Consider the following 27,280-nt stretch of genomic DNA (forward strand, 5'->3'; position numbering starts at 1 on the left):
TAAATGTACAGAAGGAAACCTGAAAACAAATCTAAGAAAATGATTTACCTGAGCATTTATGCTTTCTTTTTGTAGAGTCACAGACACTCCCACTGTAGGAGCCAGTTCCAAAGGGAGATGTGCAAGCTTTTGTTTGATCCTGTTAGGCGGGTTAAGAGTGAAAGCCCCTTCGACTGCTACAGGATGCTGATCAATTTCTATATGTCCTTTCTTCAGCAATCCAGTTAGTGATATTTCTGTGCTTCCGAGTGACTGATCTCCACAGCAAAGGTGGATCTATAAAGAAAATTCTTCAACAGTATATATCGGTATAATCCCATTTTACTCCCACCTTGCTTCAGGAAATAAGCCCTCTATTTAGGGAATTGGGTTCCTATGGTGCAGTGATGATGATGATTGTGGTATTTGTTAAGTGCTTACTATGAGTCAGGCACTACTAAGCACTGGGGAAGATACAAAGTAATTGTGTTGGATACACTACATCCTAATCCATAGTAGTGGAATAATGTTTTCTGCATTTACATACTTTTTAAAAAAATATATGATTTTATAGAGCTTTTAAAATAATAATGGGCCATAGAAATTGCAATAAAGTTACTTGGTTATAGGGGGAGAGGGAAGGTGTTTGCATTGTCTTTGTTTCAGATGTTCACTGTTGCTCCCTAAAAGGCCTAATTTAATTCTAAAAATCTCACACAAACACTGAGTTTGAGTTCTACTGAAGCATACTAAAATGCCTAAGAAATATTATTTTACTCATTCCTCCTGCCCCTTACCAACCACATCCCTTTTTGCAGCACTCTGTGCCGCCCCTCCACCCATCCCACTCCCAAGATGCTTTAAGAATTGGCCATCCATAGAGTATGAACTTGCTGTGAGAAGACAGGAGACCTGGATTTCTCCTGATCACATGACCTTGGGCAAGCTGATGCATCTTCTTCGTGCCTTGGTTTTCCTAGCTGTAGCTGTTAAATAGAGCTAATACTGTTCTCCACTAGAGCATGTCTTTTGAAACTGTGAGGATGTAAAGCTGGTATATTGAAAAGATAAACTACCAAAGGCAGAAAACTGTAAAGGGGGGGGGGAGTAAATAATCCTTACAATTATTTTAGTTTTTTACTTATAAACTGAAATGATAGCAAATATTAAATGGATAACAGCATTAAGCCAGAGCAAAAGTTGGAAGAAGAAATAGGGGGAATGTTTAAAATATGGTTAAGTCTATTTCCTACATCACTGACTTAAATTAGACAAAGGAGTCCTTAGAGCTCGGACTCCTTCTTAGAGCTAAGAAGCAGCATAGCCTAGTGGACAGAGCACGGGCCTGGGATTCAGAAGGACCTGGCTTCTAATCCCGACTCTGCCACTTATCTGCTGTGTAATCTTGGGCAAGTTACTTCACTTCTCTGTGTCTCGGTTGCCTTATCTTTAAAATGGGGATTAAGACTGTGTGCCCCAAGTGGGACAGGGATTGTGTCCAACCTGATGAGCTTGTACCTACCCCAGCACTTAGTACAGTGCCCGTCACATAGTCAACACTTAAATACCAAAAAAAAGCTGGAAAAAAAACCTGGTGAGGGATCTCTTTTACATATGAACTGTGGTAGATTTTTTTCACCTCGGAATACAGCTGAAGGACTTCTCTAAGATTAAAAGAATTCTTCGTAACAATTTGTGGAAGCACTTACCTGTAGTTTAGATTGAACAGACAGATACACCTGAAGAAATTCAACACTGCTGCGTATTCGAACTGATGCTCTCTCTGGCTCAAAGTTTGGGTTCATCAAATCACTGAATGGTTCATTTGTAACATCATTTCCAAGTAACGAATAGTAAAAGAAAAACTCGGCTTGTCGTTCTGGAAGTTTCATTGTACAAGGAATTAACTAGAAATTCAAGGAAGCAACAAAGGGAATTAAAATCTCCAAATAAAATACCTTTACTATTTTTTGTATTAAAACAGAAACAGCAGTTTAAAGGTTGTGATTCCAACAACTCTTCACAATAAATACTGTCATAGAATTTCAGCAACAGGATTTATTCTGAAGTTACATGAAATTCAAAGGTACAAGACTTTGCCAAGTCAATTATGCTTTTTGTTATGGAAAAAAAAAGGCTTTAATTTCATCAAGCATGCTAAAAAGAATTTGGTGGTGTTCTGAAAGACAGATATATAGGGGTCAAATATCAAGAATGAAACCTACTCCAGGATGAAGCAACCAGCCTGATGTTGCCAAAAAATTATTCAGCCTACCATCACAAAACATTAGCCACTTGGGTACCATATATCCAAGTACAGATTAAAAAGAATGAATAATGCAGCTGCATTACACGGTGGTTGCTATTGCGTTAATGGGCCAATTGCTGTTCCATAGCAGAGTGGAACCAAGATCTCATATTTTTATTCACACTTCATGCCATTGCTGTAAGGCTTCATGTCACAGCCAAAGTTGTCCCAAGGAGAAGAAGAATTTGGAATGGAATACAAATTTGACTTTTTAATGAGACTGAAGGGATTATTTGAGAGAACCCAGACACAAGAAGGTTGCTAACACATCTGTAAAGGAGGAGGCTGGGAGGTTTTTCTCCCACATGTAGCCCCAAATACGCAAAGTACAGATGCTGAGTTCACCAACAACTGAAAATTGTCTGAGTCAATATTTCTCAAATTGTTCCCGGGGCCAGTAAGTAACCCACTTGGGCAACTTTCGAAGAATTTTCAAACCACATGAATTTTTCATTCTTAGTAGAAGCACTTTATTGATAGGTAAGTAAAATATGGCCTGTAAAGGGATGAGACTGGAGGTAGAGAGACCAGTCAGAAGGCTGATGTGGGGGTCAAGCTACATGTGTGTATTTTTTTTAAAAGTCCAGCATTCCAACAGTTTATCCGCATCCATATACCATTTATTTCATTTTTTTGCTGCTATAATGAAAATGAAGCAGCATTTAGCATTTTTCTAAGGAACTAGAAACCATTATTAAAATACAGGGATATTCATTCTGGCCAATATAAGCATGTCACAAGTGTCATTGGTGTAAGAAAAACTTTGTGAATGAGAACAACAACAAAAAAATGGTCATTAACTGCCAGCATGACATAGTGGAATGAGCACAGATAGGGGAGTTAGGATACCTGGGTTCTGGTATCAACTCTGCCACTAGCCTGCTGTGTGACCCTGGGCAAGTCACTTAACCTCTTGGTGTCTCAGTCTCCTCATTTGTAAAATGGGGAATAAGATACCCATTCATCTTAGTTCTTAAATTTTGAGCCTGATATGGGACAGGGGCTGTGTCCGATCTGATTATCTTGGATCTACTCCCAGTACTTAGGAACATATTAAATGCTTGCTAAATACCAAATTAATAAATTATTCCAGTTTGCCAAGAGAATCCTAGGTGGAAGGTGGGCACGTCTAAGAAAAACCTGGATTCAACTATTCACGCTGAGATTTGTCTTCTCCCAAGCACCTAGTACACTGCTCTGCACATAGGAAGCACTCAATAAATACCACTGATGAGGAGGAGAAGTAAATTTCACCTGGACTAGTCTGTGTTTACGGTCTAGCTCTATTTCAAGGGGGTCTCAAGACCCCCTTCCTTGTTAGGCTAAAATTTGGTGTTGCAAATTAGGTGGTGGGGGTTGTACTTATTTGTTATTTTCAGAAAGTCATCCCTATCCCCATGCAATTCTTGAAAAGCAAAGATAAAACTAGTTCATAAAGTGAACAAATAAAGATCAAATTTTTGATAATTGTTGACAGATTTTTAAAAATCCAGTCAGTCTCAGAAACCATAATAATGTACATATTAAACACCAAATATCAGAAGTCTCAGGTACTTTTTAAAACATTTTATTTAAGCGTTTACTTTGTGCCAAGCACTCTTCTAAGCACTGGAGCAGAAACAAGTTAAATCAGACAAAGTCCTTGTCCCACATGGGGCTTACAGTCTAAGTAGGAGGAAGAACAGGTATAGAATCCCCATTTTACAGTTGAGGAAACTGAGGCAGGGAAGTTAACCGACTTGCCCAGGGTCACACAGCAGGCAAGTGGTGAAGCCAGGATTAGAACCCAGGTCCTTGGGCTCCCAGGCCCATGCTTTATCCAATAGGCCACACTGCTTCCCATAGCTTACATAGCAGGGTTAGGGGGCGTGGGGAAAGTGGGGGAGTCTAGCGAAGCAGCATGCCCTAGTGGAACAAGCAGAGACCTAGATTCTAACCCCAGCTCAGGGACAGCGGTGGTGTGACCTCGGACAAGTCACTTTACATCTCTCTGCCTTAGTTTCCTCATCTGTAAAATGGGGATAGAACATTTATTCTCCCTGCCCCTTAGACTGAGATCCCCACTTGGGACAGAGACTGTGTCTGATCTAATTATCCTGTATCTACCTCCAGTGCTCAGCATAGTATTTGGGACAGAGTAAGTACTTAAATAACACAAAGTAAGCGCTTAATAAATGCCATTATTATTTCAAAATGAACATGGCTGATAAAAACGTAAAATTAAGGGGTCATTGGTTCTCTCCAGGAAAACTACATGCAAGACTGTGAGCTCGTTGTGGGCAGGGATTGTCACTCTTTATTGGTGTATTATACTTTCCCAAGCACTTAGTACAGTGCTCTGCACACAGTAAGCACTTAATAAATACTTTGAATGAAGTTCCTTGTGGGCAGGGAATGTTTCTACCGATTGTGTTGTACTCTTTCAAGTGCTTAGTACAGTGCTCTGCACATGGCAAGCATTCGATAAATTCCATTGATTGATTGATCTGTATCACAGTGACCTGAGAGAGTCAACAACTCTCTGGAAAACAAGCCACTCTTGCAACTTTAGGCCACTCAACTCTTGGCATTTTCAGAAATTGGGATAGAAAAATGGCTTTGGTAAATGTACTCCTATTTCCAAGTTAATTCTGTAAGATCACTCAAGTATGTACTAAACCTAAGCTCCACATAACAACATTTTCTACAATAAAATTTGCAAATGTCTTTTAGAATAATTTCATAGACTCTCTTACCTGTTCCAACTGCGTGGCGAAAGCAACAGTCACAGACATAACAAAAAAGTCTTTACAGCTCTCTGCTGGTCCAATCTGGTGATAGCCTTCTTCCTCATTCAGGACTGCTACGACCGTCTTAGGATCCACTCCAGAGAGCACTATAAATGGGAACAGCAAAATCAACTTACACTCCCAGTCATCATCATCAAAAATTGGCACAGGATTTATTTATATCTTTCCAGGGATTAGGACTCCATTCCACGCTGTGTAGGCTCTTGGCATGAAAAGTGTATCAAAATCCAAAAAAACCAAAAGCCACACACCAATTTGCTTTTGATGCAACTTCTTTTTTAGCAACTTCTTTAGCTCTAAAGTTCTTTTTTGATCACCATGTGTCCACTAATTATGCTGCATTAATAACTGTGGTATTTGTTAAGCGCTTACTGTATGCCAGCCACTTTACTAAGCGCTGAGGTGATCAGGTTGGACACAGTCCCTGGTGTACTCCCTCAAGTGCTTAGTACAGTGCTCTGCATGTAGTAATTGCTAGATACCTACCACTGATTGATAATGTTAACAAAGAATCGGTTATATACATATCTGCAGGGTCAAGGATTCATTGTGCATGACAATCAATCAATCAGTCGCATTACTGGGCGCTTATGGCATGCTGAACACTGTACTAAGAGTTTGGGAAACTACGATATAACAAAAATATCACTGGATGGCCCTGCCACGGATCCATGGTTAAGGAGGAGTCTTTATACTTTACATATATACCTTTTCCCTCCCGGGGTGGTGCTTCTTTTGCTTTAAAGGAATCCGCTGAACCTTTCGTATCCATTTCCAAAGCAATGCTTATCTGGATTTCACACTTGAACTTCGTGTATTTGTTGCTCAGCAGTGGATACCATTTTGGGTCCTAGGTTTGAGGAAAAAAAAAAAGAAAAGGAAGCATGCTTTAGTAGAGTCAGTAAAAAAGGAGCCAGCCAAGGACAAACTACCACATTGGAGAGCTTAAAGCCCTTTGCTAAATGCCAATTACATTTTTTCTCTTGTAAAATACTTTCATTTTCATTGTGAATTTTAACAAGACAAAGTGGATTACAGGAGACATTTAAAATTCTATGCATATTTGGAAGTGAAAAACTTCATCCACTGTGGCCTAAAATTAGCAGAAACGGAGAGAATCTGATGGGTTTCATTTAGAGAAGCTTCTCCGGTCCATCCCCCTCCTAGAATGTTTTATTTCCAACAGTTTTCTTGCTGCTCATTGGCCTCCCTATCCATTCCCTTGCCTGGACTGCTCTTTAGGAGAGCTTTCTGCTGTTTTCCCACCCAACACACACAATCCAGGGCTTTCTTGCTCCCTCCTCCAGCAGTCCAGCACTCTTCACTCTTGGGACTTTCCTTTTCTGAGTGAGAAATTCGAGGGCTTTCCCCCTTATCTTTTTTTAATGGTATTTATTAAGCATTTACTATGTGCCAGGCACTGTACTAAGTGCCAGGGTAGATACAAGCTAATCAGGTCAGACAGAGCCCCTATGCCACACTGGGCTCACAATCTTTAATCCCCATTTTGCAGATGAGGTAATTGAGGCCCAGAGGATTGAAGTGACTTGCCCGAGGTCACAAAGCAGATAAAGGGCGGAGCTGGAATTAGAACCCAGGTTCTTCTGATTTGCAGGCTCGTGCTCTGATCACTCACTAGGGTATGCTGCTTCCCATGGCCTAGGAAAGGGTGACTTCCTCTCACCAAAATTTTTATCCAACCTCACCAAAAGCTTTGGTACCTCTGCTATCCAGAGAACTTCATCACTCTGATACTCATGACTCTGCCCCACAGCACTTAGGCACATATTCTTATACTCTCTTTCTCCTATCTGTAATTTACTTTACTGTCCATTTTCACCTGTAGACTGCAGGGATCTGCACATCTATCAACTCTATTGTACTGTGCTCAATGCATACCACTGCTAGATTGAGAAGCAGCATGGCTTAGTGGATAGCGCAGGGGTCTAGGAGACAGAAGGATCGAGGTTCTAATCCTAGCTCCACCACTTGCCTGCTATGTGACCCTGGGGAAGTCACTTCACTGCTCTGGGTCTCAGTTACCTCATCTGTAAAATGGGGATTGAGACTGTGAGCCCCATGCGGGATAGGGACTGTGTCCAACCTCATTTGCTTGTATCCACCCCAGCGCTTAGTACAGTGCCTGGGCCATAGTAAGCGCTTAATCCCACACTTATTATTATTCATCTGGTGCCTTCCAGCTCCGAATTCTTGGACTGGTGGCACTGTTGCAATTTGAAGACAGTGTCCAGAAGTGGCATAATGGCAATAGTATGGTGGCATGTTCTGTGTGTGTGGGTTTGAATATCAAGGGCTTTATGTTTTCTACTGATTTTCATGCCCTTGTTCAGAGGCCAGTTCTTGAAGGGAAAAAATAATGTGTTTATCCTGCTAAGGACATATGTAAGTGTATGCATACCATATGTATATCAGTTAATCGATAGAATTTATTAAACTCTTCTGTGCAAAACACCGTACCAAGCGCTTGGGAGAATATAATACAATGGAGTTGGTAGACAAGTTCCCTTGCCCAAAAAGAGCATACATTCTAGAGGGGCAGACAGACATTAATATAAATACATAAATTATGGTTATGTGCATAACTGCTGAGGGGCTGAAGGTGAGATGAATAGCAAGTGCTTAAAGGGTACAGATCCAATTGCAAGGTTGACACAAAAGGGAGGAGGAAGAGGGGAAATGAGGGCTTAATTGGGAAAGGCCTCTTGGAGGAGATGGGATTTTAATTAGGCTTTGAAGGTGGGGAGAGTGATGGTCTGTTGGATATGAAGGGGGAGAGTGTTCCAGGCCAGAGACAGGACGTGGGCAAGGAATCGGCAGCAAGACAGATGAGACCAAGGTACAGTGAGGCAGCAGGCGCTACAGGAGCGAAGTGTGCAGGTTGGATTGTAGTAGGAAATCAGCAAGGTGAGGTAAGGTGGTAGGGGGTGAGTTGAATAAGTGTTCTGCAGCTGACAGTAAGGAGTTTGTTTGATGCAGAGGTGGATGGGCGACCACTGGAGGTTCTTGAGGAATGGGGATACGTGGACTGAATGGGTTTTTTTAGGAAAATCACCAGGGAAGCAGAGCGAGGTGGAGTGGGGAGACAAAAGGCAGGGAGGTAAGGGAGGAGGCCAACGCAGTAGTCAAAGTGGGATGGGATAAGTGCTTGGATTAGCATAGTAGCAGTTTGGATAGAGAGGAGAGGATGACTTTAGTGATGTTATGAAGGTGTAAAAAACAGAGTTTGTTGATACTGAATATGGGGGTTGAATGAGAGAGATAAATCGAGGATAATGCCAAGGTTATGGGTTTATGAGACAGGGAGGATGGTGGTGCTGTCTACACTGAAGGGAAAGACAGGGGAAGGACAGGGTTTGGGTGGGAAAATGAGGAGTTCTGTTTTGGACACGACTAGTTTGAGGTATCAGTAGGACAACGAGGTAGAGGTGTCCTAAAGGCAGGAGAAAATGCAAGACTGCAGGAGACAGGTCAGAGTTTATAGAGGTAAATTTGGGAATCATCCACATACAATTGGTAGTTGAAGCAATGAGAGCAAAAGAGTTCTCCAAGGGAGTGCGTGTAGATGGAGAATAGAAGGGGACCCAGTACTGAGTCTTGAGGGACCCCCACTGACAGAGGATGGTAGGCAGAGGAACCTACAAAATTGATTAAGAAAGAGCAGTTGGAGAGAAAGGAGGAGAAACAGGAGAGGAAAGTGTCAGTGAAGCCAAAGTTGGATGCCTCTAGAAGGAGATGATCCACAGTGTTAAAGGCAGCTGAGAGGCCTAGGAGAATTAGGATGGGGGTAGAGGCCGTCAGATTCAGCAAGAAGAAGGTCATTGGTGAAGAAGGTCGTTGGTGATCGGATTTAGCAAGAAGGTCATTGGTGATCCCTGAGAGGGCAATTTCCGTGGAGCGAAGTGGGTGGAAACCAGATTGGAGGGGATAAGAGAGAGAACTGGAGGAGAGGAAGTAGAGACAGAGGGTGTGGATAACTCTCACAGAATTGGAGAGGAACAGTAGGAAGAAGATAGAATGATAACTCGAGGGAGCCATGGGGTTAAGGAGGGATTTTTTTTTTATGATAGGTGAGACGATGTTCGAAAGCAATGGGAAGGGGCCACTGGAGTGACTGGTTGAAGATGGTAGTCGGGGAGGGGTAAAAAGGAGGGTGCAAGCGTCCCGTTGTTGGGCAGGGATTGTCTCTATCTGTTGCCGAACTGTACATTCCAAGCACTTAGCACAGTGCTCTGCACATAGTAAGTGCTCAATAAATATAATTGAATGAAGGTATGAAGGGATAGTTGTCCTTGACAGCTGAAGAAGACACCACTGATAGTGAAGTTCACCTGTGAGACCATATGTAGCTGAAAAGGCCAATGTAGGATCCATAGTCTGGCCCTGATGAGCACATAAAAAAGCTTGTCTCTTCTGCTGTTAGGGAGTAATTAGGTGGCTTGCCCATACACAAGTCATTGGAAGCTCTGGGTTTTGCTCTGACTCCATGACTCACAAATAGTGCCACGTTTAACCCGTGGCTGAGTGAAAGAAGAAATGAGACCAAGGAATGGCAAGGATGTGGACGTTACAAGATAATGGCAAGGTATTATCCAAAACTCCATCTTTCCCTTCACAGAAAAAAGTCTCTCTCAAAGTTCCAGTTTCTAGGTTCTCTCCTGTACATTACCAACCAAAGCTTTTCTCTGCACAGTGAGTTTCCTATGAACGCAAACAGCAGAGAAGTGATTACCTGATCATCTTGTAATGCCCACATCCTGCCTTTGGCCTGGAACTCCCTCCCCCTTCCTATCTGCCAAACTACCACTCCAAACTACCACTCTCCCCACCTTCAAAGCCTAATTAAAATCCCATCTCCTTCAAGAGGCCTTCCCCAATTAAGTCCTCATTTCCCCTATTTCTCCTTCCTCTGTGTCACTCTTGCACTAGAATCCGTATCCTTTAAGCGTTTGCTATTCACCTAACCTTCAGCCCCACAGCAGTTAGGTACAAATCCATAATTGCTGCATTTAATATTAAATGTCCCTCTAAGCTCTAAGCCCCTTGTGGGCAGGGAACGTGTCTACCAACTCTGCTCTATTGTTCTCGCTCATGTGTTTAGTACAGTCCTCTGCACACAATAAGAGCTCAACAAATGATTGATTACAGTGCTTGACACATAGGAAGTGTTTAAATGGAACAAATGTTATTAGAAGGGCCAGGTGTCAATTTGGCTTAGTCCTTTAATCAAGAGACACCTCAAATGCCTTACCTGTCTCTTGGTCACCAACCATCAACTGGCTTCTGATGCTAGAGCCCCCAAAAGCCAATCTGAAGAGTACCCCCATCTTCAGCACCAGAACTGAGTGCTGATTCATGACTCGGAGTCATGCTATGGTCTGTCAATTTGGGATCGATGCGACAATTCCGTATTGTTATTAATAACAGAAAAGCTCCCAGAAAGGCATAACCTAATCAATAACCTTTTTAATCAGAACAGAAAACCTGCTTTCCTTGATGTTCAGGCTATACTTAATACGTGGTGGGCCCTTAATTGTGCCATAAGCCCACATATGGTGTCAAAAAAACAAACATAAAATAAGGCTCACACCGTAATTCTATGTCTGAATGTGATTTCATGGACAGTTTCTACATTTAGAATTGGACCTTTTTGTAACTTATTTGTAATGAAACTGCACTTTGTCCATAACAATATTTTGTCCCCAAATAGTTGGTATAAGCACAAAAATCCAGGCCCACCCCAGTTACTGGAAGCAATTGCTGGTGCACGATTTGCTTCTCACGTAATTTAGATAAATCGAAATTATTCTGAAGGTCAGAGTAATTTATCACATGTCTAATTATCTTGGTGCTGGAAAATGAACTTATTTTAAATTCCAGTCATTTCTGCTGGCCAATGTAATGAGAACTTGATGCACTGACTTAAATGGTTGTTCATTTAACATGGGCGTGCACCCTTTATTAACATCTCCCACTACAACCCAGGCCATATACTTGGCTCCTCTAACACTAACCAATTTAACCTGCCTCGATCTCATGTCTCCCAAGGGGTGTGAACCCCTTGCTCACACCCTCCCTCCTACCTAGAACTGCCTTCATATCTGGCAGCCCACCACTCTCCCCACCTTCAAAGCCCCTACTAGAATATTTGCTTCAGGAAGCCTTCCCTGACAACCTGTCACCTCCCCCACCCTATATCCCTTATGGAAGCTGCATGTGGGCAGGGAGTATATCTACTCTGTTATATTGTACTCTCCCAAGCCCTTAGTACAATGTTCTGCATGCAGTGAGTGCTTAATGAACACAATTGGTTCATTATATCAACAGACACCTCAAATGCCTTATCATCTACATGCTAGCAGTCATATCTCCAAGCACTTTGATATTCACTCCATCCCCATAGCACTTATAGTAGCACATATTCTGATGTTTCCCCTGTAACTTACCTAATTGCCTCCCCCCCCAGACTCTACATGTCTTGTGAGCAGTACTGTATTGTACTCATCCAAGCATTCATTAAATTGTATTTACTGAGCGCTTACTGTGTGCAGAGCACTGTACTAAGTGCTTGGGAGAGTACAATATAACAGACATTCCCTGCCCACAATGAGCTTACAGTCTAGATATAAGAATAAGTGCTGTGGGGCTGGGAGTGGGGGAAAAACAAAAGAAGTGAGTCAGGCGATGCAGAAGGGAGTGGGAGAAGAGGAAAGTGGGGCTTAGCCTGGGAAGGGCTCTTGGAGGAGATGAACCTTCAGTAAGGCTTTGAAGGGTCGGGGGAGAGTAATTGTCTATTGGATTTGAGGAGGGTGGGTGTTTCAGGGCAGCAGCAGGACGCGGGCTAGGGGTCGGCGGCGAGATAGGAGAGAGCAAGGCACAGTGAGAAGGCACTAAGTACAGTGCCTTACTTAGTACAGTGCAATCATTTTGTACAGTAAGCTGCACACAGTAAGTGCTCGATGAATACCAGTGATTGATCGACTGATTTTGGCTTTGGGTTTCTAAAATTAGGAAAATTATATAATCTTCATTCAGGCTAACAACACAGTCGTAAAAGAATCTATATTTAATCATAGAATCATAATTCTGGAAAGGATCTAAAGTCATCCAGAAGAAGTCTTCGAAATCCTTCAAGAAGTGACTACAAAATGATCACGGATTTGGAAAAATTGAGTTAATAGGACATTTATTACTTAATTTAAAAAATACCTGTTTCGTTTCTTGAGCAATTCTTAAATCTAGAACAATGTACCCTACAGGTTCTTTAGTGGAAGACAACGAATCCAGTGCAAAGCACTGAAGCTTAATTGGTGTCCGTTGCAACCTGAAAAAAGAAAAAAGATTTATACAATACTATGAGCAAGAGTTGTATTTATCAAGCTCTCACAATAAAGATCTCCCTTGCAAATAGCTACTTGCTCATCCTTTCAAATAGGAATTTTGGCAGTAGCAAAGAGGAAGTTGATTAACTCATCAATTATGTTGTTATATATTTCTATAGCTAGATACATCTATCAAATACATATATTTCATCATACATATTATATATTAGAAGACAATACAAATAACAGTGAGAAGCAGCGTGGCCAAGTAGAAAGAGCACAGGCCTAGGAGTCAGAAGACTTAGGTTCCAATGCCAGCTCTACCATTCATGCATTCAATAGTATTTATTGAGCGCTTACTACGTGCAGAGCACTGTACTAAGCGCTTGGAATATACATTTCGGCAACTGAGAGAGACAATCCCTGCCCAATAACAGACTCACAGTCTAAAAGGCAAGTCTACCACTTGCCTACTTGTGACCTTGGGCAAGTCACTCAACTTCTCTGTACCCCAGTTTCCTCATCTGTAAAACGAGGATGAAATATATGTTCTCAAACCCTATTTGGACTGTGAGCCCATGTGGGCCAGGGAATATGCCTGACCCTATTATCTTGCATCTATCCCAGTGCTTAGTACAGTGTTTGGCACAAAGTAAGCACTTAAATACCACGATTATTATTGACAGTGAAGTTTACTTACAGGCACAAATGGCCAATGTGGAGCATCGTAGAAACCTTTTTGAAGTTCTTACCATTATAGCACAGTTCCATTTCTTAAATTTTCAAATTGACTACATCTTCTGAATATGTGTTAACCACACAGAGGGCAGAATAAAAATGTATCCACCTCCATGAGAAGGAATCCCAAAACACATTTCAATTTCAGGTAGGCATTACAATGATATACAGTCAGTTTTCCAATAAAGTGGGAGTACGATCTTGACAAATATACACATCTTGAGTGACACCACATGCATACTCCATTTATTCCAAGGTTGCAATCTATCCAGAAAGATGTGTGTTGCTGAAACAACGTTCAATAATTTCCCCACAATGTTCTATCCAAAATGCATATGAAAGCAAATTCTATATGAAAAGTGACTGTACTCTAATATTTTTTCCACATATATGGGTAATTCCATGATATTCTATAATGGGATCTCCCACTACAAAACACTTAAGTGCTGTTTCATGAAATTGCTGCTGAATTTTATTGGCAATATTTCTCATAGCCTAGCCGTCTGCGATAGTGCACTAGTTTACCTTAACTCCTTTCACTCTTCTGCCTTCCCTAGAGCCTCAATACTGAAGTACTTTTGAAAAATATGACTAGAGAGATTAGAAGCTCATTTCAACAGCTGTTTAACTTCTGGCATCAATAATGATAAGGACAAGGTGCGTTTTTGTTGAACAATATGTGAACGATAATACTTTGAAAATTGATTATCAACAGGTTATAGTCATAATTCATGCGCTTAATAAATACCATAAAAAAAATTTATAAAGAGACATGCAGCGTGGCCTAGTGGAAAGAGCACGGACCTAGGAGTCAGAAGATCTGGGTTCTAATTCTGACTCTGCCAATTGCTTCTCTGTGCTTCAGTTTCCTCAACTGTAAAAATGGGAATTTAATATGTTTTTCCTCCTGCTTAGACTGAGTCCCATGAAGGACAGGACCTGTGTCTGATCTAACTGTAGCTACCCCAAGCCTTAGAACAGTGTTTGCCTCACAGTAAGTACTTAAACACTGTTAAAAAAAAATTACCGGTGCATATTTATAATGCTATTTGAACATGTAATTGTGTTTTCAAATACATCTTTATTGTTTTGGTCAAGTTTGGGGGTCTTGGGAAAGCATTAATGCAGTTTATATTCTTTTAGTGTGAAACTATAACTTAACATTTTTGCTTAACAATATTTTTATGGAACCAATTAAAATCAATCCATAGTAATTTAGCTCCTACTGGAATTGGAGCATTGTGCTACATGCTGGAGAGTATGATAGAGTTTGTGGAGGTGCACAGCCTGGTGGAAAGAGCATGGGCCTGGGAGGTAGAGGACCTGGATTCTAATCCCAGCTCCGCCACTTGTCTGCTGTCTGACCTTGGTCAAGTAACTTAACTTCTCTTAACAATACAGCTCCTGGCACATAGTAAGTGCTTAACAAATACATTATTATTTTCTGTACCTCACTTTCCTCAACTGTAAAATGGGGATTCAATACCCATTCCTCCTCGTAGACTGTGAGTCTCTTGTGGGACAGGAACTGCATCGTATCCGATTAATTTGTTTACCCCCACGCTTAGTACAGTGCTTGACACAAAGTAAGCACTTAATATCATAATTATTAATAGTTAGTACACATAATCACTACCTTCCAAGGGTGCTAAAAAGAGAGTCTTTGTACTAGACTGACTTTTTCTTTACCAAGTAAATTCATTAGAGTTTGAGAATAATAGAGTTACCTGTGCTGGTGAAGTACTTTCCTTTCAATTTCCCAAGCTAACTCTGTGGCAAACTCTGGTTGATCAGTATGCTCCACAGGATCAGTTGCCAACTCTTCTCCATCAAACTTTGCTTCCACTACAAGCGTGTGTTTTGAACGCTTGGGAAAATGTCGCCCTGAAAAAATATGAATGAATGTATTTATCAGGCATATCTATTAAAATAAAATGTGAGCATCTGGGGTGTCTTTCTGAACAAGCTATCGAGTGGTAACAGCTACTGCTTTATCACTGAAGTGACTTCTTAGATGGGCATTATAACATAATCAGTGTGGCCTAGTGGAAAGGGCCCGCGTCTGGGAGTCAGAGGAGCTGGGTTCTAATCTCAGCCCCGCTACTTGTCTGTTGCGTGACTTTGGGCAAGTCACTTAATTTCTCTGTGCCTGTGTTTCCTAGTCTGTAAAATCTCGTGATATTTGTTAAACACTTACTATGTTCCAAGCGCTTAGTACAGTGCTCTGCACACAGTAAGCGCTCAATAAATACGACTGAATGAATGTTTCAAGTACTGTGCTAAGCGCTGGGGTGAATAGAAGATAATCAGGTCAGATACAGTCCCAGTCCCAAGGGGATTCAATACCTGTTTTTCTGTGTCTGACCTGATTAACATATATACCCCAGCTCTTAGCATTCATTCATTCATTCATTCAATATTTATTGAGCGCTTACTGTGTGCAGAGCACTGTACTAAGCACTTGGAAAGTGCAATACAGCAAATAGAGACAATCCCTGCCTGCAATGGACTCACAGTCTAGGGGAGGGGGAGACAGACATCAATACAAGTAAACAGGCATCATTATAAATAAGTAGAATTATAGATGTATACATATATACATAAGTGCTATGGGGCAGCAGTACAGTGCTCAGCAACTAAAAAGCACTTCAAAATACCACAAGTACTAAAATGATCACATACACGACAAACTCCAGAGTTGCATAGCAGTGAATGTGTTATGAGCCAGAGTGGTAGTAACATTTATTGAGTCCTCAGTAGCGTAGCCTAGCATAAAGAGCACGGGCCTGAGAGTCAGAAGGCCCTGAGTTCTAATCCCAGCTCCGCCACTTGTTGGCTACATGACCTTGGGTAAGTCGCTTCACTTCTCTTTGCCTCAATTACCTCATCTGTAAAATGGGGATTAAGACTATGAGCCCCATGTGAGACAGTGGCTGTGTCCACCCTGATTTGTTTGTATTCACTGCAGGGCTTAGTATAGTGCCTTGCACATAGTAAGCACTTAAATACCACAATTATTATTATTGTGTGGTGTACTAGGTGGTATGTAAGTACAGAATAATGAAGGGATACAACTCTTGCCCACAAGTTTACACTTGAGTGGGGAAGACAAACATAAAAATATGTATAACTGTCAAAATACACAGCAAACACACACACACATATATATATACACACACATGTATATGTAGATATATATACACACACACATACACACACGAGTGTTGAGGACAGTATAGAGAAGTGTGGCCTATTGGAGACAGCACAAACACTGGAGTCTCTACACACAGTAAGTGCTCAGTAAATATCATTGATTGATTGGGGTGAAGAGAGCAGGTAGCTAAGGTAGCTTGTTTGACGTCTGAGAGCCTTCAGAACGGTAAGTTCGGGTGGGCAGGAAACACGTCTACCAACTATAACCCTCCCAAGCGCTCAGGTGAGTGCTCCGCTCACAGTAAGCGCTCAATAAATACCATTCATCGATCGATTCGGGACTAGTGGGTGAAGAGAGCAGCTACGCAAGGTGAAGCCCGTCAGGGGAGAGCCTCCCTAGGTTGTAAGCTCGTTGTGGGCAGGGAGAGTGGCTACCGACTCTGTTCTTTTGCACTCTACCCAGCGCCTAGTGCAGTGCTCTGCGCAGTGAGCGATCCAGTAATACCCCTGATTGATTAGTTCGGTAAAAGTGGGTGAAGAGAGCAGCTAGGCAACGTGGGGTCCGTTAGGGGAGAGCCTCCCTAGGTTGTAAGCTCGTTCTGGGCAGTGGCTACCAACTCGGTTCTTTTGCACTCTCCGAAGCGCTTAGTGCAGGGCTCTGCGCACCGCGAGCTCTCAATAAATACGATCGCCGGCTTGAAACCAACTGCGAGGAGTTTTGGGAGTGAGCAAGGTGGGCGGATCAGGCTCAGAAGCTTCGCCCTGTCACTCACCTTCCAAAACGGAGACCACAACGAGGAGCTGGTCGGGCTTGGACACCATCTTCGGGTTCTCGGGCCAGCCAAAGAGAGGGGAACGGTGCCCAGGAAGTCCCTAGACCCCAGCCCGGCCGCGAGGCCTTAGCCCCGATCGCCCGCTGCCCTCCGCTTCATCCTCAGGCCCACACGGATGGTGGTAAAACCCGCCTCTCCGAGCCTTTTTGCCGCTCCGCGGCCGCGATTTCAAACGAGTTCCCGCCTAGTAACCGGCCCGGACGCTGGAGGACAAAAGGCGATCGAGACTAGGGCGGAGAAGGCTAGAAGGCCGCCCGGCACGATCGGGTCTCCCCCCCTCCGTTCCCCGCTGCTCTAGAGGAGAGGCGCCTGCGGGCCGTAAAACGGAGTGAGAAACCTGGGATGGCGCCACCCAGCTGTGAGAGGAGGGAACGGCCCGAGCCCGCGTGCCGTCGGCCTTCGCAGGTGTGTGGCGGTGATGGCGGCGGCAGCAGCTGTTGAATAGCTGTAAGGGCTCGGACAATTGAGCTGTTACTGCGTGCAGAGCACGATGCTAATTGCTTATCATTATTATCATTACTCTTATAATCAAATGCCGTCCAGTCGTTTGCGATCCATAGCTACTCTCTGGAGAATACCATATAACAGAGTCGGTAGAAACGTTCTCTGATGATGATGGTTTCAGTGTTTAGAACGGTGCTTGGCACAGAGTAAGCACTTAGCAATACCATTACTATTACTATTTGTTCAGTGCTTATTATGTGTCAAGCACTGTTCTGAGCGCTGGGGTGGATACCAGCTAATCAGGTTGGACACAATCCCCGTCCCATGTGGGGCTCACAGTCTTCATCCCCATTTTACAGCTGAGGTGACTGAGGCACAGAGAAGTGAAGTGACTTGCCCGAGGTCACACAGCAGGAAGGAGGTTAGCGTCTAGAGGGGAGAGAAAAAGACAGCCGAAGCTATAGCCGCTGCCAAACTACAGCTGTAGCCTGCGGTCAAAATCTATAGCAAATAATCGGTCATAGTAGTCATGGCCTTAGCTGAAGCTGTAGCCGATAATCAATGACCGCAGTCACTGCGGCCACGCGCTGCCCCTGGGACTGATACCTTAACTAAAGCAAGAATGCTGCCCTCAGAAGGTGGCCAGATCGTTCTTGGAAACATCACTATTTTTTGCCCCCAGTTTTGCCATGACAGTAGCACAGTGGCCCTACTACCCCTCCCCTCCACACCCTTGGCTGCTGACCCATCAGCACAGGGATTTACACGTCTCTAGGGCTCCTCCCCTTTCCCAAATGTCCTGCTCAAGTAGAGGCCTCTGGGTGCCTCAGCTACTTGAAGTACACTGAGGGGTGCAGTAGCGACAGTAGCTGCTACAGCAACAGCAGCAGCAGCAGCACTGATCTGATCTCTTACCCCACAGTCTTGAAAGCCAGCAGTGGCCCTGACTGGGAAACCACCTGCAACACCTCTACCAGGTTTGACCTTTCCCACTCCCCACACAGGTAAAGCCCAAATTGATCTCCTTTTTCTCCTCTCCAGGTCTGTTTCTGGCTGCAGTCTCCGTGACTCTGGTTGCTAGTTCTGGTTGTTTGTTCAGGGAGGCCATGTGGTCTAGTGGAAGGAGCGCGAGGCTGGGAGTCAGAGGACCTGGGTTCTAATTCCGGCTCTGCCACTGGTCTTCTGTGTGACTTTAGACAAGTCGCTTCATTTCTCTCTACCTCAGTTCCCTCATCTGTTAAAGGGGGATTAATCCCTATTTCCTCCTACGTAGACTGTGAGCCCCATGTGGGACAGGGACTGTGTCCAACCTGATCATCTTGTATCCATCCCAGTGCTTATCACAGAGTCAGTGCTTAACAGGTACCATAATTATTCTCCTCATTGATCTCTCCCTCCAGCTCTAGGTCTGGGGTGCCAGGCTCTTGGGGGGTGAAGGGGGTCCTTTGCTGCCATTTGATGAACTCTCTGGAAGTGATGCGCGGCGGGGGGGGCGGCAAATGGGGTGGGGAGACAGAAGCTTTATCAGTGAAGACCTCCTAGAAGAGACACAATTCCCGGAGGCCTTTGAAGATGAGAAGAGGAGTGGCTTTCTGGATGTAAAAGGGGAAGAAGATTTGGGCAGAAGGGAGGGGATGAACAAGAGGCTGATGGCAAGAGAGATGAGAATGAGGCATAGCGAATCGGTTGGCATGAGAGGATCAAAATTTGCAGGCGAGGTGTAGTGGGAGAGAGCTGATTGACTGCCTTCAAACTTTTGGTAAGATGTTTCTCTTTGATGCAGTTAGCAATGGTCAACTTGCTTTTGAGGAGTGGGAAGACATGGGCAGCCCAGTTATTTAGGAAAATGATCCAGGTAGCAGCATGAAACCTTCTCTTTTTTATGGTATTTGTTAAGTGCTTACTCTGTGCCAAGCCCCGTACTAACCGTTGGGGTAGATCAGGTTGGACACAGTTTGTGTCCTACATGGGGCTCACAGTCTCAATCCCCATTTTACAGATGAGGTAACTGAGGCACATAGAAATGAAGTGACTTACCCAAGGTCACCCAGCAGACAGGTGGCAGAGTCCGGATTAGAACCCAGGTCCTTCTGACTTCCAGGCCTGTGCTCTATCCACTGGGCCATGCTGCTTCCCTGATTAGTTCCCCAGCACTTAATTTGAATAAGCCCATAAGCCAACTCTAGCTCTCATTTAATTTATTTATATCCATGCTCAGCACTTTTGTATATAAGTTGTATGTAAGTTTATTCAGTTGTACACTCAATTATTTATTGTATTACTCCTGTAAATATTGTTACATTGTGTTACCCATTAGAGTGTAAATTCCTTATGGAAGGGAATCAATCAGTGGTACTTACTGAGCACTTGGGAGAATATAATACAACAGAGCTGGTAGACACAATCCCTGCCCACAAGGAATTTACAGTGTACAGGGGAGACAGACATTAAAATGAATTACACAGATCAGGGAAGCAGCAGAGTATAAGTATATGGATGTAAGTGCTGTGGGGCTAGAGGTGGGTATCGAAATACTTAAAGGGTACGGACCCAAGTGCATAGGTAACGCAGAGGGACGGGTGAATTGGGTGAAGAAATGAGCGGTGAGTCAGGGGAGGCCTCTTGGAGTAGATGTGATTTGACAAGGGCTTTGAAGGTGGGCTAAGTGGTGGACTGTCAGACATGAAGGGAGAGGGAGTTCCAGGCCAGAGAGAGGAGATGAACAAGGGGTAGAGATTGAGCTGCAGAGAGTAGGCAAGCCTGCTGGCTGGGGTGTAGTAAGAGATTAGCAAGATAAGGTAGGAGAGGGCAAAAGTGTCACTTGTTCATTCTGAACTTCCTAAAAACCTAGTACAGTTAGTTGTCCCAAGAGGGCAGTAAAATGTATTCTAATACTACTATTATTGAGGCTGCCCAAGCTCCAGTGGCCCTGGCTCAACTCTACCTGTTGTTGTTTGGCTGGCAGTGGCAGTACTAACAGCGGAAGAGAAAAAAAAGTGAATCAGGGATGAAAGTATATGGCAAATACGCACAACACCAATGAGTGAGATCATGGAAACCAAAACACAAAATACCTAAATGCTATTTTTGACATTTTGAAAGCCCATTAGTGTATTAGAACCCAAATTACCCGGAAACTAATTTGAGGGGAGATGAGTACCCTGCTGTTCAGCTATAGAGTGATTTTGAGGTAGAACTCTTTGAAAAGGTTCAGTTCGATAAGGAATATTTTCTAGTTGGATTTCTTAGAATTGAGATCTGAGAGTTTGGATAATTGGTATTATGTTAGTTCAAATAAAGATCAGACTGAATGTAATGCAACTGTAAAACAAATTTAAGTGATTGTTTCCTTTAGCAAAGATTCTTCAAATCCTTCTCTCCTCGCTGATTTTTCTCTCCAAATCAGATATGTGGCTAGGGAAGTAGCCATATGTCACAGACTTTTAAATTTTATCAGTTAGTTGGCAAAGTGCTATCTTTGATTACGGACTATACAAATTAACGATATGAAATTTCCCATCTAGCAGGGGAATTAGAATTGCAGCAGCTTCTATATCGTCTTCCAATGTTATTCTATAATCTAATTTTCTCTAATGAATATGCCCCATTTACCACTAGTAGCCACATTTCTATCCTAAATCACTTGATTAAGCCTAAAGTTGTGGGGCGGGAGTGCTGCTACATGTTGATGAATGTCCAAATGTCTCTACAAACAACCCGTGCTGATAAATGTCAGTAACACTTGCTGTCAGTTAGCCAGTATGTCATGTACATTCATTGCATTGCAAAATGTATTATACTATAAAAATGCAAATTCCAAATGATTTGATTCAAGTTTCACTGCTAATTCACTGGTTATTTGTTCCAATAACCAAGTCTTTTTCTAAATCGTTTTCTAATAATTATGAATAAGCAAAATAGCTTGATTCTTTGGATCTTTTCTTTCTTAATTCCAGTTGTCACTGATGTTTGAAACATACTAAAAGATTGTTGAGGCAGACGGCCCAGGCATAACTTATGGGGGTCAGTTGCCTTTGGGAGCCATGAAAGACAGTAGTAGTAATAATAATAATAATAATTACGGAATTTTTTAAGTGCTTACTATGTGCCAAGCACTGTTCTAAGTGCTGGGGTAGATACAAGGTAATCAGGTTGGACACAGTCCCTGTCCCACATGGGGCTCACAGTCTTAACTCCATTTCACAGGTGAGGTAACCGAGGCCCAGAGAAGTGAAGTGACTTGCTGAAGGTCACACAGCTGATAAATGGTGGAGCTGGGATTAGAATCCTTATGACTCCCAGGCCCGTGCTCTATCCACTGGGCCACACTGCTTCCAGTCGTAGTAGTAGTGATAGTATTAAGGGCTCACAGTGTGCTAAGCGCTGAAAAAAGTGCACGGATGAAATCAATCAATGCACTTACTATATGCAGAGCACTGTACTAAGCGCTTGGAAGGGTACAATACAACAGAATTAGTGGACACAGTCCCTGCCCGTAATGACCTTAGAGTCTACAGTCTCCAATCTAAGAAGAGGGTGGGGAGTTGGGGGAGGTTGGTGACAGACGGAAGGAAAGGTGAACAAAAATCAAAAAGAAAGGGCAACGAGAAGTACCACAGGAGGGCCAGGATTGCAGGCTCCTCAAAGTTCACACCTCCGGGTGCAAAAGTCACAGCTGCAGCCCCGGCAATGGACCTTCTCAACGTCCTAAAGGCTGAGAAGTCCCTGTGCTGCTGCTGGTCGAGTCCTTCTTTGAGTCCTCACCGCATGAGGATGGGGCAGCCTCTCTCCCACGTTGTAGGTCCTGAAGGTGGAAATTGAAGGCACCGGAGGCGAGCTCTTTCTCTGCTCCCTCCCTGATGTTTTGTTTGAAGCCATCTTACACTGCATGCCTGCTCCCACTGCTACCAGTGAAGAATAAACACCAGGACAAATGCATGGCACATGGTATTTCTTAAGCACTTACATAATTATTGTTATTATTTTTACTATGTGCCAAACACTGTTGTAGTCACTGAAATACGTACAAGCTAATCAGGTTGGACACGGTCCCTGTCCCAGATGAGGCTCACAGTCTTAACCCCCATTTTACAGATGAGGTAACTGAGGAACAGAGAAGGGAAGTGACTTGCCCCAGGTCACACAGCAGACAAGTGGTGGAGTCAGGATTAGAACCCATGCCCTCTGACTCCTAAACCTGTGCTCTTGCCCCTTTGGCCATGACTCTTCCTCAGTCTACTAGTACTAAACTGTAAGCTCGCTATGGGCATGGAACATGTCTACCAACTCTGTTGTACTCTCCCAAGTGCTTAGTACAGTGTTCTGCACACAGTAAGGGACCAATAAATACTATTGAATAGAGGTAATAATAGAATTTCTCAAGTGAGTGCTGTGTGCCTAGCACTATATTAAGCGCTGGAAGAGAATACACAGCTGGGATTAGGCATGGTCTAATATACATAGAAATGGTCCCTGCCCCTCGAGGAGTCGGGGTGGGGGGGAGTGGGGAGCTCATAATCTAAGAGTATAAATGAGAAAGGGCTGGAGACAGACACAGCAGGAATGATGAAACAGACAAATGAACAAAATCAGTAGGAAGCTAGGCTAGAGGAGCAGAATTTCGGGCTCCCTGGGGCTCAGAGTTCAGGGCACACCCACAGCCACCAGTCTTCCTTGGAGTTTGTGGAGCCTTCATGAGAAAGAGCATGGCCTAATGGAAAGAGCACAGGCCTGGGAATCAGAGGATCTTGGTTCTAATCCCTCTAGACTGTAAAATCGTTGTGGGCAGGGAATGTGTCTGTTTATTGTACTCTCCCAAGCGCTTAGTACAGTGTTCTGCACACAGCACCCAATAAATACGATTGAATGAATGAATCTGGGTTCCACCACTTGTCTGCTGGGTGACCTTGGGCAAGTCACCTCACTTCTCTATGCTTTATCTCTCATCTGCAAAATGGAAATTCGATACCTATTCTCCCTCCTTAGACTGTGGGGCCCATGGGGGACCTGATTATCTTGTATCTGCCCCAGTGCTTAAGATAGCATTTGGAATATAGTAAGCACTTTAGCAAATACTACCATCATCATTATTATTATTATGCCTTAGGTGTGGCGGGAACAACTTTTATCCCCAGCCTGGCAGTGACGGTGATGGGAGGGAAAGTGGCATTTACCTCAGGTGTTTTTCTCAGTGATGATGGAGGGATCCGAGACCACACAGGAGCAGCTTTTATCCCAAGCCCAGGAGGCCTGGAACAAGCCAGGAGCAGGGACACTTGGTAGTAATAGAGACGGTGGAAAAATTAAGGTCTGACTAGAAAACAAAAACAACTATGTGAGACTCAGCCATCTGGAACAAAAGAAAGTACTCTTGTGCAGGGAGAATAGGGAACTATAGGAAAGTAAATTATTGGCAAGCTAGACATCTAGCATTGTATCTCACTCATCCTTCCCCCTGCAACCATCCATATCGATGTAATAATAATAATAATAATGTTGGTATTTGTTAAGCGCTTACTATGTGCCGAGCACTGTTCTAAGCGCTGGGGTAGACAAAGGGGAATCAGGTTGTCCCACGTGGGGCTCACAGTCTTAATCCCCATTTTACAGATGAGGGAACTGAGGCACAAAGAAGTTAAGTGACTTGCCCACAGTCACACAGCCGACAAGTGGCAGAGCTGGGATTCGAACTCATGAGCCCTGACTCCAAAGCCCGTGCTCTTTCCACTGAGCCACGCTGCTTCTCCACACTCTTTCCTGGAATGACATGAGGAACCTTTTCCCTAAGTGTGGAATGTGAGAGTCTAGTCCTCACCTTCCTGGATTTTTTTGTTGTTGTTTAAATGGTATCTATTAAGTGCTTACTACATACCAGGCACTGTTCTAAGTGCTGGGGTAGATACAAGCTGATCAGGTTGGACAAAGTCCATGTCCCATATGAGGCTCACAGTGTTAATCTCCATTTTACAGATGAGGCCCAGAGAAGTTAAGTGACTTGTCCAAGGTCACACAGCAGGCAAGCAGTAGAGCCAGGGCTAGAACCCAGGTCCTTCTGACTGCCAGGCCCATGTTCTGTCCTCTAGGCCACACTGATTATCACTCCTGATCAGTTACTCCTGGTATTTAGAATATTTATTAGAAAGTAATGTTAAAATAGGTTATTTTGTGGCAGAATTGTATGGAGAAATGTGAAAGCCTCAGCCACAGGCCAGAAAGTGAACCACACCCCCAAGAGGCATTCATTACCTAAACTGCCCAACCCAAGACTGAATTGGCAGGTGAACAGGGTTAAAAGACACTGAGTTGAAGCAATCGGAGGAAGGAAAAGAAAGCACGAGGAAAGCAAATAAACACTTGATAGGGCCACAGGATGGATGGGGCCTTGAAAAGAAAAAGAGGTTCACCAAAGCAGTTAAATCATGGTATGATTGACAGCATTTGGTGATATAAAGTTATCGTTATCAAATTACTCTAAAGGAAAGAGGGAGCTATATAAACTCAGGGCCAACTTCAGACAGTGAACAAGTGAGGCAGTTGCCTCCTTTGTTGGAGGCAATGGTGGGGAGATGGCCACAGTTAAAAATTTCGAAGCTCTCACTCATCTCAGAAGTGCTATCTGTGTTAATAAGGAACTGGGAGGGGAATTTAGTGGATCTGAAGCCAGAGAGCAGATTAGGGGTCCGTTCCTCCATTCTCCCCTCCCCAACCCCAAATGCTGGAGAAACACTTCGGAAACACTTGAACGGACTTCCATAATACATCACGTTATAACCGTATGTGCATCATTCATTCATTCCATCGTATTTATTGAGCACTTACTGTACGCAGAGAACTGTACTAAGCACTTGGGAGAGTATAATATAACAATAAACAGACACATTCCCTGCCCACAACGAGCTTTCAAACAGTCAATCAATGGTATTTGTTGAGCACTTACTGTGTGCAGAGCACTGCACTAAACTCTTGAGAAAGTACGATAGAATTGGAAAGACACAGTCCCTCCCTTCAAGGGGCTTACAGTCTATAGGGGGAGACATGTGAAAATGAATTACAGATAAAGGAAACAGTAGGGTACAAGGATATGTACATAAGTGATGTGGGGCCAGGATGAGACTCAGAGTGTTTAGGGAATATATGGCCAAGTACATAGGCGATGCAGAGGGGAAGGCCGAGGGGAAAATGAGGGTTTAGTCAGGGAAGGTCTTTTGAAGGAGATATGATTTTAGAAGGGCTCTGAAGGTGGGGAGAGTGGGGGGGGTCTATCGGATATGGAGGGGGAAGGAGTCCCAGGCCGGAGGGAGGATGGGGGCAAGGGGCTGACGGTGGGATAGACAAGCTGAAGGTCCAGGGATTAGATCGGTATTAGAGGAGTCAAGTGTGCAGATTGGGTTATCGCAGGAGTTCAGTGAGGTTGGTAGGAGGGAGAGAGTTGATTGAGTGCCTTAAAGCTGATGGTGAGGAGTTTCTGTTTGATGTGGAGATGATTGGGCAATGTAACATAATGATTCATATAGAATGGAGAGGGTTGACAAATTTTTGCCTGCCCAAGGTAACCGAATGTCTGAAGATAACCTTGTATAAATCCCTTGAAAGTAAAGTGCTGTGAGCTTTTGTCTCAGAGGGGCTCCCTACTGAGTCATGCTGCACTTCACAGCACTAATATATAGCTTAATAATAATAATAATAGTACCAATATTTGTTAAGCGCTTACTATGCGCAAGGCACTGTACTAAGTGCTGAGGTGGATACAAGCAAATCAGATTGGACACATTCCCTGTCCCACGTGAGGCTCACAGTCTCAATACCTATTTTACAAATGAGGTAACTGAGACCCAGAGAAGTTAAGTGACTTACCCAAAGTCACGCAGCAGACAAGTGGCGGAGCCAGGATTAGAAGCCAGGTCCTTCTGACTCCCAGGCCCGGGCTCTATCCACTATGCCATGAAGGGGCTGACCGAATGGGAGAAGACTGCATAGCTGGAGTAGGGTTCCCTTCCTGGGACCCACCACCCTGGAAAGCTAAGCCATACTGGGGTGCCTTGACAGGATAAGGGAGATGCAGGGGTTGGGGAAGGGGAATCTCTAGGTGTCGGGGCTCCCATCTTTGTCATGCCTAGATAGGCTTCTCGGCTCATGACACGGGCAGGTTGTTCTTTCCAGGGCGTTTCCAGCTTTCCCACCCAGACTACTTTGTCCGGAGGGGTGGGGTTTTTCTAGAAAGAAGCATCTGGGTTTTCTGCTAAGATTCTGTTTGAGACTCTCCCGCCTGGAGCCAACATAGACTTGATCACGGCTGGCTTGTCCAGAGGGCTGAGGATCATATGCCTCTAAGAGAGAAATCCTCTCACATTGAAATCCCCTGTTGTCTTTTAGACTACCGGGAATAGGAGAGGACGTCCGAAAGTGTCAAAATTTGAACTGCTGAGAGTTGGGGAATTTGAAGGTGCTAGGCTTTCTGGTTTGTTTTGCAGAGAATCTGATCTGAGGGCCCCTGGGTGGATAGGGGTTTTGATCTGACTGAGGATTGGTTTTGGAGGGGCTCAGTGACCATTCCCACTAGTGGCCCATCGCTAGGCAGGGGGATTTCATTTCAGATTATCTAGGGGATGACACTCTGAGGGAGTCTGACTGATAGACAAAAGCCATCAGGTGATCCCTGTTGGCTGGAGTCCTGGCCCAAGTTCAGTTGAGTCTGGG

General features: G+C 43.8%; 1 protein-coding gene across 4 annotated transcripts in view; it reads right to left on the reverse strand.

Moving 5' to 3' along the window:
- Positions 1–17,439, reverse strand: part of CEP120 (centrosomal protein 120) — a 70,630-nt gene extending 53,191 nt beyond the window's left edge. Inside the window, exons 1-7 of one of the 4 annotated variants that reach the window (XM_029055939.2) lie at positions 17,081–17,439; positions 14,882–15,038; positions 12,304–12,418; positions 5,785–5,926; positions 5,023–5,162; positions 1,689–1,886; positions 49–276 (exon numbers count right to left, since the gene is read on the reverse strand). In XM_029055939.2, coding sequence (XP_028911772.1) covers positions 49–276; positions 1,689–1,886; positions 5,023–5,162; positions 5,785–5,926; positions 12,304–12,418; positions 14,882–15,038; positions 17,081–17,129 — 1,029 coding nt within the window. In that variant the 5' untranslated portion in view covers positions 17,130–17,439. The remainder of the gene's footprint in view (positions 1–48; positions 277–1,688; positions 1,887–5,022; positions 5,163–5,784; positions 5,927–12,303; positions 12,419–14,881; positions 15,039–17,080) is intronic. The other 3 variants (XM_029055937.2, XM_029055938.2, XM_029055940.2) reach the window with 3 other exon arrangements.
- Positions 17,440–27,280: the final 9,841 nt, after the last annotated feature.

The sequence above is a fragment of the Ornithorhynchus anatinus genome, chromosome X5, assembly GCF_004115215.2.
Source record: "Ornithorhynchus anatinus isolate Pmale09 chromosome X5, mOrnAna1.pri.v4, whole genome shotgun sequence".
NCBI classification, from domain to species: domain Eukaryota; kingdom Metazoa; phylum Chordata; class Mammalia; order Monotremata; family Ornithorhynchidae; genus Ornithorhynchus; species Ornithorhynchus anatinus.